Below are 14102 nucleotides of genomic sequence, written 5' to 3' on the forward strand. Positions count from 1 at the left end.
CTCCCCTAAACACGCTGCCCCGCTCTACTTCTCCGTGCCCCCCAGGCTTTCTGTGAATCAGCTGTTTGCGCAGGAAGCCGGGGCAGGCTGAGAAGCAAGCGGCGGCTTCGCACTCAGGCCCAGGGAGGTGGAGGTGAGCTGGGGGGGGCAAGGAGGGCCGCCCATGCCGCAGCAGGTAACCGGGGAGGGGGACCCAGGGGAACCGCTCCCTGCCCCAGCTCACTTCCGCCACCCTCATCCTGAGCGGGAAGCCACCGCCTGCTTCCCAGCCCTCCCCGGCTTCCCGCCAAACAGCTGATTTGCGGGCAGCCGGGGGTGGGGGGGCCGCGGAGAAGCAGAGTGGGACGGCGCGTTCAGGGGAGGAGGCGGAGGTGAGAAGCTGGGGCCAGGCGCGGGGCAGGAGCTGCCGGTGGGTGCTCTGCACCCATCAAAATTCCCCCATGGGTGTTCCAGCCCCCGAGCACCCACGGAGTCGGTGCCTAAGGCACCACTTTTGATGTGATCAGTGGGGGGAGCGGCCGTTCCCCCGACCCTAGGAGCCAGAGGGACCTGCCGGATGCTTCCTGGGAGCTGTTCCAGGTAAGCACCCCTGGGACTCCCCACCTCCCCCCCGGCAGGTCCCTCTGGCTCTTAGGGGTGGGGGGGGAACCCACTATGATGGCCCACAAGACCCTCCTGCCCGGTTCTGGGAGCAGTCAGGGGACGGGGAGGGGGGCAGGGGTCCTGGGGGGGGCGCATCAAGGAATGCGGGCGGTTGGATGGGGCAGGAGTCCAGGGGGGCGGGGGTGGGCAACGTACCCCTCGTGGGGTGAGGAGGAAACCAGTTAAGATTTTAGCAGCTCATCACTGCTTGTAATCAAAAATAAATATAAAGTAAGCGCTGTACACTTTGTATTCTGTGTTGTAATTGAAATCAATATATTTGAAAATGTAGAAATCATCCAAAAATATTTAAATAAATGGTATTCCATTATTGTTTAATAGTGCAATTAATCGTGATTAATTTTTTAATTGCTTGACTGCCCTAATTCTAAATGATCTAGAAATGAATTAATATAAATTCCCATGATTTTTTTTATTTATCTGTAATGGCTAAATAAAGAGATCAGTCTGATTTATAATGGCTGCATATACTAGAATCTGTTCTAGTTCCCATACTGACTTGACAATAATTGAGTGTTGTACATTTTTCCTGTCTTTTGTCATTCTTTTGTTTGACAACTGAACCTTACTGAGTGCCCTAATAAAGCTTTGGAATTTGGTGGAGTGGAGCCTTTTCTACAGGATGTGGTTATTTCCCTTAATTTCCAGTCTTTTATCTTATTAGCATTTGTGAAGCTGATATAGTCCATTACCCTGGCAGTATATATCAGCTGGGGCATCATAGTTGTTATACTAAAATAAACCTTGCTGCTCATTAGTAGAACAGCACAACTGTTTGACTTGATAGCACTGTTTTGCATAATAAAATGGGAGAGGTTTGTCTAACTTTTCCCCTAGCTATCCCCTAATCCATTCCCAATAAATATGGAAGGGAAAGGAAGTTACAAAATGTGTATTATGGATGGACTGATTTTTATTTCTCCTAGACTGCTGGATGAAACTCAAATTTATAGACAGCTTTTCAACTGCTATACATCAAAAGAGCATTACAAGTTGTAATGAGTACTGTAATGAAAAAAAATATATAGCTGTGTCTGACCTCAATTGCTGTCTCAATCATTTTACATACCATTGCTGCCTTCTCATATGCTTCTCTGGCAATGAAAGTCCTCAAAACTAACCTTGGTAGAGAGCAGTGCCACTCTGAAATATTCTTCCATTCTGTAATTCAGTTGAGGCCAGTACCTAAATGGTGACCATCAGCTACTTCAGAGGTTTCAGAGTAGCAGCTGTGTTAGTCTGTATCCGCAAAAAGAAAAGGAGTACTTGTGGCACCTTAGAGACTAACAAATTTATTTGAGCATAAGCTTTCATGAACTACAGCTCACTTCATCGGATGCATTTTCATGAAAGCTTATGCTCAAATAAATTTGTTTATAAGCTTTCGTGAGAATGCATCCGATGAAGTGAGCTTTAGCTCACGAAAGCTTATGCTCAAATAAATGTGTTAGTCGCTAAGGTGCCACAAGTACTCCTTTTCTTTTTACTTCAGAGGGGTTCTCTAGCAATCATTTATTATGGGGCTCAACTTTCTATATTTAATTGCTCTGGAATTTTCAGAGGTACCATCCCTGTTCCTGATCTTAGTGTTGTAACTGCTACAGGGGGATAGGAAGAGTTCCCATGAGTACGGAGACAAGGAAGTGGGTGACTCCTTCCTCAAAACCCCTGAGGAGTTTGTGGGTTATTGCCTTCAGCACAAAGGTGCAACAAGTATACAAGTGCAAAATATTAACGCTCTTCATCCCAGAGCCTCAAAGCACTTTGCAAATATTAATTTAATCAAACAACTATCCTGTGACATACACAAGTACAATCACCATCTTACAGAAGAGGAAATGGAGGTAAAGGGCCTACGTGAACTCAGCGCTACTGAAAATCAGGCTTCACAGAACTTGTCCAAAGACACACAGCACGTGTGGGACCTGGGAACAGAAACCAAATTTCCTGTGTCTAAGTCTATGCTTTAACCCCAAGAGCACTGTTCCTTCAAGACTGAGGAGGAGGCCATTCACCTTGGGGAAATGGAGCCCACTAGAAAATCTACCCTCCCTCAAACGCAGCAGTGTAAGGTGTACGAAGGAGTTATGGGATTCCTTAAAGTAGCGGTTCTCAAACTGGGGGTGTCAAGGTTCCTTCCCCACTCTGAACTCTAGGGTACAGATGTCGGGACCTGCATGAAACCCCCCTAAGCTTATTTTTACCATTAAAATACCAAAACTATTTTACCTTTTTGCCCTTAGACTTTATTGCTGCCACCACCAACCATCTAACAAATATATAACCGGGAAAGAGCCCACTTGGAAATGTCTTTCCCCCCAGAATCCTCCCCAAACCTTACACCCCCTTTCCTGGGGAAGGCTTGATAAAAATCCTCACCAATTTGCATAGGTGAACACAGACCCAAACCCTTGGATCTTACGAACAATGAAAAAGCAATCAGGTTCTTAAAAGAAGAATTTTAATTGAAGAAAAAATGTAAAAGAATCACCTCTGTAAAATCAGGATGGTAAATACCTTACAGGGTAATCAGATTCAAAACATAGAGAATCCCTCTAGGCAAAACCTTAAGTTACAAAAAGACACAAAAACAGGAATATACATTCCATTCAGCACAGCTTATTTTATCAGTCATTTAAACAAAACAGAATCTAATGCATACCTAGCTAGATTACTTACTAAGTTCTAAGACTCCATTCCTTTTCTGTTCCTGGCAAAAGCATCACAAAGACAGACAGAACTTTTGTCCCCCCCCCTTCCCTCCTGGCAGCTTTGAAAGTATCTTGTCTTGTCATTGGTCATTTTGGTCAGGTGCCAGTGAAGTTATCCTAGCTTCTTAACCCTTTACAGGTGAAAGGATTTTTCCTCTGGCCAGGAGGGATTTAAAGGTGTTTACCCTTCCCTTTATATTTATGACAGGGGTTCAGGACCCCAAAGTGAGTCATGACCCCATTTTAATGGGGTTGCCAGAGCCAGCATTAGACTGAAGCCCGAGCTCCTCCCCACTTGGGGTGGTGGGGCTCAGGACCCCTTTTCCCCCACTCGGGACGGCGGAGCTAAGGCTCCGGATCTGGCCCCACTCCCACACAGGGTCATGTAGTAATTTTGTTGTCAGAAGGGGGTCACAGTGCAATGAAGTTTGAGAACCGCTGCAAGGTTCAAGTTAACTTAATTCAAACCTTCAAGCAAACATGACAGGTTTGATTCACTGCCAACCCTTTGCAAACTGAACTCCAGGATTCAGCTCCTGAACAGCCCCCTAATGGGTTGTTGCAGCTCTAGCACTCACCTAGGGCTTTTTGTTTTGGTTTGGTTTGGTTTTTTTTGGTGAGTATCTAAATTTCTAATGATGTTACCCATCTTTTTTTAAGGGACTATTACTTAGTGGAGGCCCAAAATAGGGTCTGTAAATTAAAAATGACCAATGCCATTATTAATAAACATTTTCATGTTTTAAACTGGTTTTGTTTGGTTTTTAAAATATTCCCAGTTCATGACTTTGCTACCCAAACGTCCGAGCACTGTGCTAGTTCATGAGAACCTGAGTATAAAAGTGACTCCTATCAGCATTGTCCAAAACTGAGTGAGCTGGAAGATAAACAATATTGGTGAACTTCAAATAATGAAAAGTAAACTAGATTTTTAATGTTAAAAAATAATCCGGATAGCTACTAAAACATGGAAATAAATCTGATTTTTCTTTAGCTGAACAATATACCTTCTTAAAGTAAATTAAATTTCAGGCCAGAACTACTTGAGTGTCTCTTTAAATGAACAATGCTCAATTACTTGGCATCTGTTCCATTCTGTTCCTTTTCCAGTATCAGCTGTCCAAGAAGTAATTCCTTACCCTCATCCTACTATGATGAGAAAGGCAAATGTGATGAAAAGTGAAGTTTAAACCCCAAATCTGGTCATTAATGCCAGCAATCCTCAAGAATAACAGAATCTATATGCTAGTCTCTTACAATTTGAGTCCCCCAAAAGGGTTTGGTTTTGCCTTTAATTATGAGAGGACCCTACTGTCTGGACCAATTACTCCACTGAAGTTAACACAACAGAGGGCAACATCACCGAATAAAATATCAATGTTTATTTTTCATCAATAACTATGGAGGTAAATGCTCTAGCTGTAAGTGAAAAGCAATCACATTTGTTGTTTCAGGACCAGATTCTACCACCTTTATTCATGTTTACTCCATAAACAGGCCCAATGGGGCTACCAGAAGAGTGAGATGCTCTTACATGAGTAAGGATGGCAGTATCTGGCTCTATATCTCAAGTGGTCTACCATTTTTAGCCATCTGTTTAACAGATCATTTAAAATAAATAATACCTTAAGCACCAGACAAGTTAATCTTGTCTATGTGCCAACTATGTGCCAACTTTAAAATCAGGGTTAGAGTTTTTTCTTTCTTTTCTTTTTACACATAATTATATATCAGCGTCCAAACAGCAAGCAGCTCCATGTTCTTGTATAGTTTTTCTCGTGAATAAATGTACAGCAGAAACCGAAACCACATTAATGATAACCTTGTTAAATATAAACTAGTATGCAATTATTGAAACTGCTAACACAAACAAAAAAGGCAGGAAACTGATTATATGTTCACAATGGCTTCTGAAAACTAACTGAAAACAAAAATATCATATAGCATGTCTTGTGTGATATTGTAATAGAAAATAATTTCGTGTTACTATATAACAAAGTGCATGTCTAAGCACAGAGAACTAGTCTTTCAAATGACAGATCAAACTCAAGTCTGCCACAAGGGGAGTGGGAAAAAGCAAATACAAAGAAATTCTCTGAACACTTTATTTTACTCTCCTCCACTCCTTTCTAATCCCTATACTCTCATCACTGAAAACTACTGCCTAATGACTCTCCTTCAGGTGAGCTAATGACTGTCTTTGGGCAATTTCAGTGATTTTTTTTCTCTCTCTGTCATCCTGCTCATAGTGGAAGGCCATATGCAGAGCATTTGGCTCTTTTCTCACCATTAACTGAACAGCAGAAGGTCTCACTTGAACTCTGTGCTTGGGCTTATGTCAGCAATGTGCATGCATATGATTTATCTGTTATGTAGCTCTCTTGTAAGAGTAGGACCTAGTGGATAATTTGTAAGTAGGGATAGTCTAATGGCTGTTCATTGTGCATAATGTATACTTGAGCCTAAAAGCTTATATAAGACCTCTGAAAGGACACCTTTATGCACTGTGTGCAAGCTACAGTAGTCAAGTTGGTGCTGCTTTATAATTATATTATCTATTTATCAGATATTTTGAAAGGTGCCATGTGCATTTTGTAATGGCAATATATTCAATGTGGGCCAAGTTCTGCTCTAGATTACATCCAGGCAACGTCACTATAGTCAGCATGGCTGCACAGGTGTAACTGAAGGGAAAACTTGCCACTAAAGAGCACACACGTGATACAAAGCCCAGGGCCAAATTTACCAGGCATCCTACTTACACCAGAGCTTAATTTAGCCCAAGAAGAAGCAACTGCATGAGAAAACACTTCTAACTTCAAATCTATAAATCTGGGTGCACCACATAAGCACATGGAGATCTCGGAGAGGGCCAATACGTGATTGGTACCATATATTGCTGGAGCTGTTGTTCAGATCTCTCTCTCAGCTTTCCAATAATCAACTCTGCTATTTGTATGCAGAATAAAGTGAAACCTACAAGGTGCCTCATAACCAGTGCTTTTGCAACATTAAACACTGAGCTGGTTTATGAAACCCTGATCTGTGGGGATTCCCCCTAGCGTAAGAAATCTTGATTACCTATTAGATTAGATAATGCAGTCTACAAGGCAGATTGAATAAGCGGGTATGCAGCCAACGGACAATTTTCATTTGCTATATCTCCAACTTTTCCAAGCAAGCTAATATAAAAAGCTGTATGCATTGGGGAGGGAAACAAAACAACCAAGCAGGCACAGAAATGAGAAGGGAAACATTGCAGAACAAGAGGTGTAAGGGGTTGGCAGGAAGATCAGAGGAGTCCAGTTAAGGAGTGACACAGATGAGATCTGAAGAAGTCCCATCCAGATCTCTTCAGCCGGGAGGAAGATGTCCCGTCTATAATATAGGGCCAACATGTGCATGCAATGAAAAATAAGAAGGATCTTTGGGACTCGAGTAAGCCTTTACAGGAGCATTAATACAACTATTATTCAGTAAGGAGAACAACAGGGGTGAGGAGAAAATCTTCTCTTGAACAAAAAAGAAAAGGAGTACTTGTGGCACCTTAGAGACTAACAAATTTATTTATTTATCTTATTTGCATAAGATTTTGAACAGTAACAGAGCACTGCTCAGAACATTTCTTTTTCAAATAAATGGAGGAACTCTTATCAAAGGAGGAACTATAGATGAAGACTAGAACTAGACTGAAACTTTGGGTTCGATAGGGTACATCACCGGCAGCTATTTTATTGGAGGCTTACCTCAGCATCAACATCTGTAAAAGGACCTCAGAAAGCTATGACTACAATTCAGATCAAATCAAGGACAGGGGGTATACAGTATTAAGACAACTTTCATCTGGTAGAGCTCCAATTTTTCCACTAAAGCTAACCCTTAAAAGGCTGTTTCTACAGCAGCCTATGGTACTTTTATGATCAATTACCCTTATAAACTGTTGAAGCATGAGAGTCAAAGTCTACTTAGCTAAGTCTATGGGAGAAATAGAAAGAAGTGAGCATGACAAATGGGGAATGTAGGAGTGGCAAATTACGCTGGTCTGGAGAAGCACAGTTTCTGCCTCCAGTTTCTTCCCTACTCCACTGTGACACCTAAGATATTAACAGGTTTCAGAGTAGCAGCCGTGTTAGTCTGTATCCGCAAAAAGAAAAGGAGTACTTGTGGCACCTTAGAGACTAACAAATTTATTTGAGCATAAGCTTTCGTGAGCTACAGCTCACTTCATCGGCTGCATTCAGTGGAAAATACAGTGGGGAGATTTATATACACAGAGAACATGAAACAATGGGTGTTACCCTACACGTTGTAATGAGAGTGATCCGGTAAGGTGAGCTATTACTAGCGGGGGAGGGGGGAACCTTTTATAGTAATAATCAAGGTGGGCCATTTCCAGTAGTTGACAAGAACGCCCGAGGAACAGTGGGGAGGGGAGGGGAATAAACATGGGGAGATAGTTTTACTTCGTGTAATGATCCATCCACTCCCAGTCTTTATTCAAGACTAAGTTAATTGTATCCAGTTTGCAAATTAATTCCAATTCAGCAGTCTCTCGTTGGAATCTGTTTTTGAAATTATTTTGTTGAAGAGTTGCCACTTTTAGGTCTGTAATCGAGTGACCAAAGAGATTGAAGCGTTCTCCAACTGGTTTTTGAATGTTATAATTCTTGATGTCTGATTTGTGTCCATTTATTCTTTTACGTGGAGACTGTTAAGCGAATATTAAGCGAATGAGGATTATTGTGTATCTCTGATACTTTTATTCCATAATGCACATATACATTTGTACATGGTTGAGTATTCTTAGTAGATGTCTTTAGAAATATTTAAGCAAGCGAGATTCTTCTCTGTGGGAGAGTCCATTAAAAGGGCAAACTAATAACCAGTGGCACAAAGTGGTAAGACATTCACCATAAGAAAAAGTGGTGTCTGTAGATAAAGGGTCTGCTTAAGGGGTTACCATGTCTCTTTTCTTTCATGTATTTTTTGACGTCCAATCATTGAAGTCAATGGAAAGTGGACTCTGGAGCGGGGTCTTTCAATAGTATTTGTGTTAGCAGTCTGTCTAGAAAGCACTCAGAATGATAGTTCAGTCCATTGCATTTACACAAATGAGAAAACAAGGGGGTAAGACTTTGGATTTATTTATAAGAAAACCAATGTTGCACTAAGTATAAAAAAAGGATATCTGGCAAGAATATATATATGAATTTAAACCTGAACCATTTAGGGTAAAACTTTGAAAAACTTGCCTGCTAATTTACCAGTGAATGCATTAATCAGCATGACACAGCTAAATCCATATAAATATCCACATTCATATACTAAAATAATTATTTGTTCTCTCCATGGTGCCTCCAGCTGATGGGACATAAATTGCCACAACTACAAGAAGTTTACCTATTCCATTGTGGTACTGCAGTTTACACCAGTATGACTGTCATTATCCCTCACCTTACTGGTTCCCAGACCCTGTCAAATGACAGTATTTTAACTGTTGAGCATCTGCTCAATGTGCATGCTAAAAGAAAATGCTTCAACTCTGAAAATGTTCATGGAGGTTAAAGGAAGGATGTGCGCTTAACCTGAGAATGGCACAGAACTGTCATGTCTGGCTCATTTACCCAAGGGGGTTACTACAACCCTGCAATTCTTAACCTTTCTATTAGGTAAACAGAATGTTTACACTGGACAGGGAGGAGGGAAACCTCACCGATCAATATTTCAAAATCCAGATCTGTGTCTGAACCCCACAAACTGACAGGGCTACTTAGGTCAGCTTGTTAAAAATGCCAGATGAATGTTAAGAACAGACAAATGCCTGCTACCCATGAATGGAAAAAGGGGAGGCAATAACTTAGCAGGCCTTTTCTCCTGTCACCGCCCCAATGACACCCTAACGATTCCCACAGTCTATCAACAGCTATTTTTAACCCTGTATCTGATCTGCTCTCTAACCTGGCCTGCACAGATGTTCACATGCCAGGAAATGTGCATTGACGGGTCTCCTGAGCGCGGGGCACCAGCCCCTGAAACAAGCGTTAACTGCACATATCTTAATCGGTGGCGGACAGAACTTCAGCGGGGAAGGGGGCGTTGGATGAACAATACGATCTTGGCCCCGCTGAAACCAGAACTAAGGGGTGTGCCAAGGGGACCCGGACTAAGTTCAAAAGCCCCCAGCCCGCAGGCTGGGTGCTGCTCGCCCTGGCTGGAGTTAGCTCCGGGTCCCCGTCCCCGTCCCCTCTGGCACCTTTAGGGGTCAGTGTCGCCTGCCCGCGTGCAAGTGTCACCCACCGGCCCGCGCGGTGCCCTGTGCACGCCGCAGCCGGGGCCTCGCGCGCGGCGCAAGGAGGCGAGGGGCGTGCACGGGGCTGGCTTACCGGGACCGCTGCAGCTCCAAGGCGCCGGGGCCGCCCTGCTCCAGGCAGCAGTAGCCCTGCGGGATGGGTCTGGAGAAGGAGACGGGCAGGATTCCCTGAGTGAAGGAGTTGAGGCGGCCCCTGCTGCCGCCGGCCCCCCCGGAGGGGGTCCCCGAGCCCAGGAAGGCGGCTGCCGGCACCTGCACGCTGGCGAAGGCATCCTCCTCCTCTTCCTCCGGCGGCGCCCCAGCCGCTCCCGGGGGGCTCGAGAGCCGGCCGCTGCCGCAGGGGCCGCCCGGCTGCTGCGGAGCCGCTGCCGCGGCGGGGGGCTGGAAGGCGCCCAGGCTGTGCCGAGCCCTGGCGCTGCCGGCGGCCGCCTTGGCGGCGCCCCCGCCCGGCTCTGCCCCGCTCTCCTCGTGCGGCAGCGGCGGCCGGCCGTCCAGCGAGATGTTGGTGAGGAAGGAGAGCGCTGCCTGCCTGCGCCGGGGGTCCATGCGCGGCGGCGGCGGCGGCGGCGGCGGCGGCTTCCTCAAGCAGGGCTCCAGCGGCGGCCGCTGCAACGTGCTGCTAGCGCTGCCCGGGCTGCTGGTGGCAGCCGCCGCCGCCATTGTCTGGGTCTCGCTCCTTCCCTGCTCCTCCCGCTCCCCCAGGCAGTCGCCGCGGCGAGGCAGCGGCTCTCGGGCGGGCTGCGGAGGAGAAGGGTTAGCAGGCAGGGCGAGGGAGCGGTGGCTTGCCTGGCATGCTGCCGTCCCTCCCTCCCTCCCCCTGGCTGTGTGTGCATGGATGGCTCGCTGCCTACCTCCCCCCCCCCCCGCCTTGCCTGGCTCCCTGCCTCTCTCCTCGGGCCGTGTTTGCAGTCGTTATAGGTGCACTCGCCCTGCCATAACACAGCAATCACGTGTGGGGGCTAGCGAGCTGGGAAGAAAACAAAAGCCCCAGCCAGCAGCTGGAGGAGGAGGAGGAGGCTGGGTCTGAGTCAGCTCCCTCCTTTCCACCCTTCTGTTTTTTCCCCTCCTCCTCGTGTCTGTGCGCTGGGGGGGGGGGGGGGGGAGGGGCAGGCAGCGGCGGAAGGTGGAGTCTGGGTGTAGTACCCACCACATGGTCCTGAGGTGGTTACATAAGCCCGGTCAGGCTCCCAGAGCGTAACCCTGCGGCTCCGCTGCCAGGCCGTGGCTCCCGAAGAAGGAGCGTGGTCTGCACGGATGGCTGGTGGACGAGGAATTCCAGAGCCCTCAGTCCCCGTTTAGCCAGCGACTCGCTGGGTGGTCCGGAGCTAGTCACTGAATCCTTGTGCATTTCCTTTCCGCGCTGTAAACCCTGTCTATAGCACAGTCCTCCCAAAGAACTGAAAGGACTTTACCAACATCTGTCTGAGGCATCCCTGTGGTCTCTGTGCTTATCGCACAATCTTCAGTGCGGTTCTCCACACAGCACACCCCATCAGGTAGAGGAGTGCTATTAACTAGGGCTGTCAAACGATTATAAACAATAATCGCAATCAATCATGAGATGAAAGAAAGTAGCTGCGATTAATCGCAGTGTTGAACAATAATAGAATAGCAATTTAAATTCAGCCTGGAAGCGTGCCCTCTGGAATGGTGGCCGAAGCATGAAGGGGCATACCAATGAAATCCCACCAAACGAGGGTGGATCCATCCTCATCATCGTTTCCGCTCATTATACTCCACAATGAACATAGTCATTATATGGACAACAGACCCCCATATCTCGATGTCTGCACTTTGACCCGTTAAACTTTTACCCCCAATCGGGGAGATTGCCGATTATGTATTTCTTACGCCACCCGCTCCTAAACTGAATTTCGCACCCCTTGATAATCTGTACCTTATTCCCTGATAACCACAAACTTCTATGCCTAAACTCTGTACCATTTTCTTTTTACTTCAGCACTATCTTAATAAAATTATTATATCTGGCACGTAAATACCTTGCAACACTATCTACAACAGTGCCATGTGAACGCCCTTCTAACTTGCAGGTAATGTAAATAAGAAGCAGGCAGCATTATCTCCCCTAAATGTAAACAAACTTGTTTGTCTTAGCGATTGGCTGAACACAAGAAGTAGGACTGAGTGGACTTGTAGGCTCTAAAGTTTTACATTGTTTTGAGTGAAGTTATGTACAAAAAAAAATTCTAAATGTGTAAATTGTACTTTCCTGATAAAGAGATTGTATTATAGTACTTGTATGAGGTGAACTGAAGAATACTATTTCTTTTGTTTATCTTTTTTACAGTGCAAATATTTGTAATCAAAAATAATAATATAGAGTGAGCACTCTGTACTTTGTATTCTGTGTTGTAATTTAAATCAATATATTTGAAAATGTAGAAAAACATCCCAAAATATTTATAATGAATTTAAATTGGTATTCTATTATTGTTTAACAGTGTGATTAAAACTGCAATTAATTGTGACTTTTTCAAATCTAGTTAATTTGTTTTGTATTAATAGCTTGAGTTAACTGCAATTCATTTACAGCCCTACTATTAACATGGTTTTACAGATGGGGTGGGGGGCATAGAGAGAGCAGTATGGCTACACTGCACGCAAGCTGGGCTCTGACTCAGGTTTGAGCCCAAGCCCCTTTCTGTCCACACACAAATTAGTCTAAGTCAGCTCCGCAAGTATTCATGTCTTGGGTCCTAGGATCCTGCAAGGGTAGTGGGTCAGAGCACAAGCCCCACTGTCATTTTGAAGTGTGAACGTAGGTCAAGCTTCAGACTCAAGTCAGAAGGTCTGTGTAGTACAGTACAGACACATTAGCACAGCTGTAAGAAAAGGAGTACTTGTGGCACCTTAGAGACTAACAAATTTATTAGAGCATAAGCTTTCGTGAGCTACAGCTCACTTCATCGGATGCGTGAGCTGTAGCTCACGAAAGCTTATGCTCTAATAAATTTGTTAGTCTCTAAGGTGCCACAAGTACTCCTTTTCTTTTTGCGAATACAGACTAACACGGCTGCTACTCTGAAACCTAGCACAGCTGTGAAACCCAGACCCAGCAATGATATACCCAAGTTTACAGAGTAGTGTTAGTGTGTCCACTCAAGCATGGACTTAAAAACATTAAGTCAACAAACCTGAATCCCACTGACCAGGGCTTACTGTGCTGTGTGTAGACCTATGGTGACTTGCTCATTGTCACACAGGATGTCAGTGGCACAGCCAAGTGTAAAATCCAGACCTTCTGACTCTCTTCTGCTTCACCACAAACCATCCTCCTTCTCCCATCCCCTAAATGAAGATAATAGTTGGGAGGAGCCAGCTATTTTCAAAATTTTGTTGAAATATGAAAACAAAACATTTTTCAAGCATTTCTTGTAGAAATTATCTACTACACGGGAATGATGAATGGATTATTATTTGGGTTTACGGCAGTGGTGGGCAACCCGCAGGCTGCATGTAGCCCAGCAGGGTAATCTGATTGTGGGCCACGAGACATTTTTCTGATGTTGACTGTCCGCAGGCACGGACCAGCGCAGCTCCCACGGGCTGCGGTTTGCCATTTTTGGCCAATGGTAGCTGTGGAAAGCGGTGGCCAGCAGGTTCCTGCGGCCCGCCACTTCCTGCAGCTCCCATTGGCTGGGAATGGCAAATCGCAGCCACTGGGAGCTGCGGGGGGCTGTGCCTGCGAACGGTCAACATCAGCAAAATGTCTCGCGGCCTGCAATCAGATTACCCTGCTGGGCCACCCACAGGCCGCAGGTTGCCCACCACTGGTTTACAGTCTTTTAGTTTACCCCACACTTAGAAATGTAAGTAGGTGTTCTTCCTTTATTAATTATCATCTTCCATGGAATTTTATGTCTTCAAACTTTCCCTCTCTCCATCAGTCCTCCATGAGAACAGCTAGTGACACCAGAATAGTGTCTGAGGTGCTGTCTTGAACCTCATTTATTTCTGTTAACTCAACCTGTTACAAGAGTTTTTCTTCTGGTGATAATTTCATCAATGGCTTAAGAAATGGTTGGATCTCACACACGCAAGGGGTGCAGCTGTCAGATAGCCATATGCCTAAGGCTGCATACAGAAGTATAACTAGTATAACGTGATCTGCATTAGTTTCAGGTTACATTTACTGATGGCTAACATGTTATTTCCAATTGCAAACCATGGGCAAATATGAGATGCTTCTGCTTTACAATTTTTATCAATATTTTCTAATATGATTAGTAACAAATGCAGAAAACAAACAAGTTTAAACTTGGCCTATTGGAGGGACTCCTGGGCCCTAGCCTCCATTCCTTGTAAAACTGGAGTTTTGAATGCCCAAACAATTCAAGATTGGGCTCTTTGATGTAATGGTGACTCAGTCTAGATTTCCTTTATTCACTCTACTCCTC

General features: G+C 45.1%; 1 protein-coding gene across 2 annotated transcripts in view; it reads right to left on the reverse strand.

Moving 5' to 3' along the window:
- The window catches only part of CABLES1 (Cdk5 and Abl enzyme substrate 1), a 118417-nt gene extending 107895 nt beyond the window's left edge, over positions 1 to 10522 (reverse strand). The window contains exon 1 of one of the 2 annotated variants that reach the window (XM_038389399.2): positions 9758 to 10522. In XM_038389399.2, coding sequence (XP_038245327.1) covers positions 9758 to 10344 — 587 coding nt within the window. In that variant the 5' untranslated portion in view covers positions 10345 to 10522. The remainder of the gene's footprint in view (positions 1 to 9757) is intronic. The other variant, XM_038389398.2, reaches the window with a different exon arrangement.
- Positions 10523 to 14102: the final 3580 nt, after the last annotated feature.

The sequence above is a fragment of the Dermochelys coriacea genome, chromosome 2 (genome assembly GCF_009764565.3).
Source record: "Dermochelys coriacea isolate rDerCor1 chromosome 2, rDerCor1.pri.v4, whole genome shotgun sequence".
NCBI lineage: Eukaryota > Metazoa > Chordata > Testudines > Dermochelyidae > Dermochelys > Dermochelys coriacea.